Genomic DNA, 8,733 nt, shown 5'->3' on the forward strand with positions numbered 1-8,733 from the left:
TTAGACTCTGCATGTTCATATCACATGACTCCAAACAAGGATTGGTTTGACACCTATAGGGCAGTGGATTCTGATTCGGTGTTGATGGATAACGATGCATCCTGCAGAATCATTGGAATATGGAATGTTATAATTAAGATATTTGATGGTGAGATCAAAACATTGAGTGATGTTAGACATGTATCATATATATGGAATAACTTGATTTCATTGCGCACGTTGGATGGTAACAGTTGTTGTTACAAATATGTGAGCGGAGTAATGAAAGTCAATAAAGGTGCTGATAAAAGGACAAAAACTAGTAGAGAACATCTACAGGTTGTTGGGTACTACAGTTGTAGGTGGAGTTGTCATTGTAAAATCTAAATCAGATAAGACAGACTTGTGGCATATACGGCTGGGTCATATAAGTGAGCATGGGATGCTGGAGTTTCATAAAAGAAATATATTGAAGGGTGTCAAGATGTGCAAACTCAAGTTATGCAAGTATTAAGTTCTTGGGAAAGAAAGCAAAGTGCAATTTAAGATAGGCGCAAACAAGACGGAGGAGATTCTGGACTACATGCATACGGATCTCTGGGGACTGACTAGTGTAGCATCATGTGGAGGATAAGTGTATTTTGTGAGTTTCATCAACGATTACTAACAGAAAGTCTAGGTGTACTTCATGTATCACAAGTCAGTAACTTTCTCAAAGTTTAAGATGTGAAAAATTGAAATAGAGAATCAGACTGGAAGAAAGATCAAATGTCATAGATCGGACAATGGTACTATGTATACGGATTCAAAGTTCTAGAAATTTTGTGAGCAAGATGGGATAATGAGGCACTTCTCGATTCGCAGGACACCTCAGCAGAATGGGGTAGCGGAAAGGTTGAACAGGACAATCATTGAGAGAGCAAGATGTCTCAGGCTGAATGCAGGGCTTGCAAAGAATTTCTGGACAAAGGCAGTTAACATGGCATGTTTCTTCATTAATAGATCACCAAGGGCAGCACTAGAAGGCAAAATCGTAGAGGAAGTATGGGCAGGAAGTCAAGTAGAATACTTTAGTCTATGAGTTTTTGGATGTCCAACCTATATGCACATATCTAGTGAGGAAAGATCAAAGCTGGATGCAAAGTCAAAGCAATGCATTTTCTGGGCTATCAAAGAGTTAAAGGCTTCAAGCTTTGGGATCCTAAGGCAAACAAGGTGGTGATCAGTAGAGATGTGGTGTTTGACGAGAAAGCTATGTTACAACGTACTCGGGAAGAAGGAAAGGAAACACCACAAAGCAACAAAGAGAAAGATATTGTGCGGTGGAGCTAGAGACTCATGACTTCGATGATTCTAGCTCAGAGCACATGGAGCATCGCACTATAGCTAGTGGTAGAACGAGACGAGTCGTAACACCACCCACTCGATACGGATTCGAAGACTTGGTATCTTATGCACATACCCCTAGTAGAGGAGACCCTACATCTTTACAGGCGACAAAACATAGCTCGAGAAGGACAGTGGACAGGTGCTATGGCAGAGGAGATGGAGTCGTTGCATAAGAACCAAACGTGGGATCTAGTGGAACTTCCTGAAGGAGAGAAAGCTATAGGGTGCAAGTGGATATTCAAGAAGAAAGAAGCAATGTCGATGGAGAAGAAGTGAAGTTTAAGGCTCGGTTGGTAGCAAAGGGTATTCACAAAGAAAGGGATTGACTATGAAGAAATTTTCTCTCCGGTGGTAAGACATACGTCAATTAGAGCGGTATTGGCTTTGGTGGCACATCACGATTTGTATTTGGAGCAAATGGATGTGAAGACGGCATTTCTTCATGGAAATTTGGAGGAGCAGATTTTTATGTCACAACCTGAGGGATTTAGTCAGTCCGGACAAGAGCAGTTGGTTTGTAAGTTGAAGAAATCGCTCTATGGACTGAAACAATCTCCTAGGCAATGGTACAAACGTTTTGATTCATACATGATTCAAAACGGATATAGGAGATGCGAGTATGACTGCTGCATATATGTGAAGGGCCTTGAAGATGAATCACTGATTTTCTTACTACTATACGTAGATGACATGCTCATTGTTGAGAAGAAGATAAAAGATGTCAACAAATTGAAGAGGCTGTTGAACAAGGAATTTGACATGAAAAATTTAGGCGAAATCCAGAAAATTCTTGGGATGGAAATTCACAAGGATAGAGCTACAAAAAGATTGTGGTTGTCTCAAAATAGCCATGTGGAGATGGTGTTGGATATATTTAACATGAAGAATGTAAAGTCAGTTAGCATACTCCTAACACATCATTTCAGGTTATTCAGTACACGGTGCCTAAAGATGGATGAGGAAATTCAAAAGATGTCAAAAGTTTTTTATGCTAGTGTACTTGATTGTCTGATGCATGCCATGGTTTCACAAGACTAGATTTGACACAAGTAGTTAATATAGTGAATAAGTTTATCTGAAATCCTAGTCTACCATATTGGGATGCAGTAAAGTAAGTTTTTAGATACATGAGAAATATAACTAATTATGACATTATATTCAGTAGATAATCAGAAAATTCATTAGTTGCTGGATTCGTAGATGCAAACTATGCAGAAGATTTAGATGACAGGAGGTCTCTACAGGATACATATTTACTGTAGTAGAAGGACCTATCTGTTGGAAGTCTATGATACAATCTATTTTTTGCATTGTCTACTATGAAGTCAGAGTATATGACAACAACTGAAGTAGAGAAGGAAGCTTTATGGCTTATAGGGTTGGTCAGAGAACTGAGCATTTTGTAAGGTGGAGTTAAGTTGTTATGCGATAGTCAAAATGCTAGCTATTTGGTGAAGAATCAAATATATCATGCTAGAACCAAGCACATTGATGTGAAGTTTCACAAGATCAGAGAGATAATTGCTTTCGAGAAAATTCTACTTGAGAATGTTCACACTGTAGATAATATTGCAGACATGTTGACAAAGTCATTGACTATAGAGAAGTTCAAGCATTGTTTAAACTTGATTCATATCTCTATATGCTAGAGGAAGTAAGCTTAGACCTAGAGATCCAAGTGGAGTTTTGCTTATATACTCGTGTTCTTCGAAGGAGTGAATATTCGCCAAGGTGGAGATTGTTGACGAGTGGCTCATATTTGGATGAAGGGATGTCATGGAAGAAAAATCTGTTAAGATTTTTCGTAATAAAATTATGTTAAGATTTTATATAACAGAATTTTGTTATGTTTTTTCATAACAAATTCTGTTACATTTTTACCGGGTCTAGGGGTTTAGCAGTATTTATAGGGATCATTGTAAACCCATTAGAGATAAGACAACACAAGAATCATTAGATGTGATTCTCTTGTGTAGAAGAGAATTCTAATAAAGCTTCGGCCGTTTTGTGGAGTAGGCAAGTCGCCGAACCACGGTAACCCTTTTTCTTTCTCTTCTTCTTCTCCTTCCTGGTGTTTGCTCTCTTTTGTGCGTCTTTGTATTGTTGTTCCGCGCGATCTCTTTTCTCTCTTCCTCTTCTTCCGCGGTTCAGAAAGGTTGAGAGGTATTGCCCTCTCTTTGCACAACAATGTACCACTTTGTCACTCTATGATACAAGATTAACAATCATACATAAATACAACTAAACAGAATATGAAACTAAATAAAGTGCAATCTATCAATCTAAGAAACAATAACAAACATATCAACTTAATTAAGCAAGAAAGTAAACTACATTAAACTTAAACAATTAACATGAAGATAAACTAACAACTAAACAATTCAAACATGAATGTAACTAAAATATCCAAAATGCACAAGAACAAGACTAAACCAATCAAACATGTAAACAAACTAAGTTAATCAACCACACCCATTCCTCCACCAATCCAACTACCAATCTAACTACCAATCGACTACCCTTTGTTGTCACACAAAGAGCCCAGATCTGGAACACCATCACTGGTGAACAACAAACCCAACGAATGCCTACTGCTTGCGGAACAGCTTGCATAAGTGATGCCGGAATTAGAAAGCTTCTGCCGGAATTGGACACACTGAGATGCTAGAGTTCTGCCCACCTTCGGAACGCCGTCCGCGGGAAGTTCACAGCACTGCTCAATGGCATGAGAAGAAGAGTACACGCCGGAGAAGAAGAAAAGGGCAGCCGGCTTCCTCTGCCGGAATCCTCTGCTTTTGGAACACCGTCCACAGGAGATGCCTGCTGAGGTAGGGATGAAGAAGGTGCTTGTCGGAGAAGAACGCCTCGCCGACAAGAAAACCCCTAGACCCAAGCTGCTGTCCGCTCAAAGAAACCGCCGGAGCTTGCTGCCGTCGCCGCTTGGGGCAGATCGGAGAGAAGGAAGAAGAAGGATGTGGAGGACCGTCCGGCGGCAGTGAAGAGAAGAGGAGAAGCCGCCGGCCGGAGAAAGACAGGAAGAAGAGGTAGCTCGGCGGTGAAGAAAATCGCGAGCCCTAGCCGCTGGAAAAATCGCGAGCAGCTTATTCTGTCCGTGCGGGTGAGGAGAAAAGGAGAGGTTTTCTTAGCGGGTTTCGGGTTGAGGAGTTTGGGTAAGGAAATTGGGTTATGAAATTGGGTTTCAGTTTGGGTTTTAAAAGTGGGCTTGAGGATTGAGTTTGAGATGAGGCTTTAAATTAACCCTCAGATGTCTTGATCTCGATCAATGGCCTAGATCTTTCCTACAAAACAAGACGCATATTTTAGATTAAATATCAGAAAAATATAGGAAAAATTAGATCAACGCTCCAAATAAATCTCAACTCATATAAATCTCAACTCATAAAGCATGATATAAATACAGAATTAAGCATATGAAAGGATAAAAATATTAAGTTCAAGAGCCAAAATAACATATAAAAATGCTAGTTATCAATGCACTACCCCGAGATGTCGCCGGAACTCATCCAGTACCACAGGGGTCCCGATCACAATTACCTCATCTCCCTCCCCAGGGACTTCTCCAGTTTATCGCTAATAATATCAATATCACAATTATTATTACTACAGTGTACAGTTGTCAGTTCTTAGTTCTTGTCAAGAAGTTAATTAGGGTCAATTTCTTAGTCCAAAGCAATCTCTTCCGTGCAACTGTGAGCAAACTCTTCTGTACTCCATCAGAGCTCCCAATCTGGAAATGATGAGTAATTCCTGGACTATAATCCTACTCGCCTTCAAAACAAGGTACTGTGTTTCTTCTAAGATGTTGCTCTTTCATCTTTAACAGCAAGCAATAGCTATCTCAGCAGCTAGCTAGAGGGTAGGGAAAGCTAGCTACAGGGTATCCGCAAGGGTAAATCCTGATTCAAACTTCCTACAAAACTAAATATAATGTTAATGGCTCTTCTCTTTCGTCGACCTGCTCTCCTCTACTCACCCTCTTTCGTCGATCGCTTCTTCAGCCCTCCTGTGCTCTCATCTGCTCTGCTCAACTTTCTTATTAATGCTTCTAGCATGCGTGTTGTTGTTCTTGTGGGGCCCGACATTAGCCACACTTCGTTGCTTTCCTAGCTCCCTCCCTCCCTCGAGCACAACCATAAATACGTAACAAACTGAAACACCTCCTAGCGCTATCTAGTTGCTACTCTATTATTCATCCGGAGTGATGTCGGATGTGTGGAAGTTCAAGAACGGGGTGATGCGGATTGTGGAGATGGAGAACCTCGGTGGTTATCGGCCCCAGCAGCTGCTGGTCTACCTGTAAACTGAAGAGTTGAAAACCTCACACCAAATGCTAGAGGATAGGCTAAGGGATGAGGGGTGGGTGCACTACCCCGAGATGTCGTCGGAACTCATCCAGTACCACAGGGGTCCCGATGATAATTACCTCATCTCCTTCACCAAGGACTTCTCCAGTTTCCCGCTAATAATATCAATATAAAAACTATTATTATTACTACAGTGTACAGTTGTCAGTTCTTTGTTCTTGCCAAGAAGTCAATTAGGGTCAATTTCTAAGTTCCGAGCAAGTTCTTCCGTGCGACTATGAGCAAACTCTTCTGTACTCCATCAGAGCTCCCAATTTGGGAATGACGAGTAATTCCTGGACTATAATCCTGCACGCCTTCAAAACAAGGTCCTGGATTTTCTTCTATGATGTTGCTCTTTCATCATTAACAGCAAGTAATAGCTATCTCAGCAGCTAGCTAGATGGTAGGGAAAGCTAGCTACAGGGTCTCCGCAAGGATAAATCCCGATACGAACTTCCTACAAAACTAAATATACTATTAATAGCTCTTCTCTCTCGTCGACCTGCTCTCCTCTGCTCACCCTCTTTCGACGATCGCTTCTTCTGCTCTCCTCTGCTCTGCTTAACTTTCTCATTAATGCCTCTAGCGTGCCTGTTGTTGTTCTCGTGGGGCCCGACATTAGCCACACTTCGTTGCTTTCCTTGCTCTCTCCCTCCCTCGAGCACAACCATAAATACGTAACAAACTGAAACACCTCCCGGTGCTAGCTAGTTGCTACTCTCTTCTTCATCCGGGGTAATGTCGGATGTGTGGGAGTTCAAGAACGGTGTGATGCGGATGGTGGAGATGGAGAACCTCGGTGGTCGTCGGCCCTAGCAGCTGCTGGTCTACCTGCAAACTGAGGAGCTAATAACCTCACACCAAATGCTAGATGATAGGCTAAGGGATGAGGGGTGGGTGCACTACCCCGAGATGTCAGTAGAACTCATCCAATATCACAGGGGTCCCGATGACAATTACCTCATCTCTCTCACCAGGGACACCTCCAGTTTCTCGCTAATAATATCAATATAACAATTATTATTTCTATAGTGTATAGAGTTCAGTTCTTAGTTCTTGCCAAGAAGTCAATTAGGATTAATTTCTTAGTCGAGAGTAAGTTATTCCGTGCGACTATGAGCAAACTCTTCTGTTCTCCATCAGAGCTCCCAATCTGGAAATGGCGAGTAATTCCTTGACTATAATCCTACACGCCTTTAAAACAAGGTACTGTATTTTCTTCTATGATGTTGCTCTTTCATCATTAACAGCAAGCAATAGCTATCTCAGCAGCTAGCTAGAGGGTAGGGAAAGCTAGCAACAGGGTCTCTGCCAGGATAAATCCCGATTAGAACTTCCTACAAAACTAAATATACTGTTAATGGCTCTTCTCTTTCGTCGACCTGCTCTCCTCTGCTCACCCTCTTTCATCGGTCGCTTCTTATGCTCTCCTCTGTTCTGCTCAACTTTCTCATTAATGCTTCTAGCGTGCGTGTTGTTGTTCTCGTGGGGCCCGATATTAGCCACACTTCGTTGCTTTCCTAGCTCCCTCCCTCCCTCGAGCACAACCACAAATATGTAACAAACTGAAACACCTCCCGGCGCTAGCTAGTTGTTACTCTCTTCTTCATCCGGGGTGATGTCGGATGTGTGGGAGTTCAAGAACGGGATGATGCGGATTGTGGAGATGGAAAACCTCGGTGGTCGTTAGCTCCAGCTGCTGCTGGTCTACCTGCAAACTGAAGAGCCGATAACCTCACACCAAATGATAGAGGATAGGCTAAGGGATGAGGGGTGGGTGCACTACCCCGAGATGTCGCCGAAACTCATCCAGTACCACAGGGGTCCCCATGACAATTACCTCATCTCCCTCACCAGGGACATCTCCAGTTTCTCGCTAATAATATCAATATAACAATTATTATTTTTACTACAATGTATTGTTGTCAGTTCTTAGTTCTTGCCAAGAAGTCAATTAGGGTCAATTTCTAAGTCCCAAGCAAGCTCTTCTGTACTCCATCAGAGCTCCTAATCTGGAAATGACGAGTAATTCTTGGACTATAATCCTGCACGTCTTCAAAACAAGATACTGTGTTTTCTTTTATGATGTTGCTCATTCATCATAAACAGCAAGCAATAGCCATCTCAGCAGCTAGCTAGAGGATAGGAAAAGCTAGCTACAGGGTCTCCGCAAGGATAAATCCTGAATCGAACTTTCTACAAAACTAATTATACTGTTAATGGCTCTTCTCTTTCGTCGACCTACTCTCCTCTGCTCTCCCTCTTTCATCGATCGCTTCTTCTGCTCTCCTATGCTCTCCTTTACTCTGCTCAACTTCTCATTAATGCATCTAGCGTGCATGTTGTTGTTCTCGTGGGGCCCGACGTTAGCCACACTTAGTTGCTTTCCTAACTCCCTCCCTCCCTCGAGCACAACCATAAATACGTAAGAAACTGAACACCTCACGGCACTAGCTAGTTGCTACTATCTTCTTCATCCGGAGTGATGTAGGATGTGTGGGAGTTCAAGAACGGGGTGAAGCGGATTGTGGAGATGGAGAACCTCGGTGGTCGTCGGCTCCAGCAGCTGCTAGTCTACCTGCAAACTGAGGAGCTGATAACCTCACACCAAATGCTAGAGGATAGGCTAAGGGATGAGGTGTGGGTGCACTACCCCGAGATGTCGACGCAACTCATCCAGTATCACAGGGGTCGCGATGACAAATACCTCATCTCCTTCACCAGGGACTTCTCCAGTTTCTCTCTAATAATATCAATATAACAATTATTATTATTACTACAGTGTACAGTTGTCAGTTCTTAGTTCTTGCCAAGAAGTCAATTAGGGTCAATTGCTAAGTCCCAAGCAAGCTCTTCCGTGCAACTGTGAGCAAACTCTTCTGTAATCCATCAGAGCTCTAAATTTGGGAATGACGAGTAATTCCTGGACTATAATCCTGCACGCCTTCAAAACAAGGTACTGTGTTTTCTTCCATGATGTTGCTCTTTCATCTTTATC

General features: G+C 42.2%; 1 protein-coding gene across 1 annotated transcript; it reads left to right on the forward strand.

The window, feature by feature from the left end:
* Nucleotides 1-5,590: 5,590 nt before the first annotated feature.
* On the forward strand, nucleotides 5,591-8,496 carry LOC121979417 (flowering-promoting factor 1-like). Its single transcript, XM_042531406.1, has 2 exons — nucleotides 5,591-5,677; nucleotides 8,227-8,496. The coding sequence occupies exons 1-2, from the start codon at nucleotides 5,591-5,593 to the stop codon at nucleotides 8,494-8,496; spliced, it is 357 nt and encodes a 118-aa protein (XP_042387340.1).
* The last annotated feature ends 237 nt before the right edge of the window (nucleotides 8,497-8,733 follow it).

This window comes from Zingiber officinale, chromosome 5A (assembly GCF_018446385.1).
Source record: "Zingiber officinale cultivar Zhangliang chromosome 5A, Zo_v1.1, whole genome shotgun sequence".
In the NCBI taxonomy this organism is placed as follows: Eukaryota; Viridiplantae; Streptophyta; class Magnoliopsida; order Zingiberales; family Zingiberaceae; genus Zingiber; species Zingiber officinale.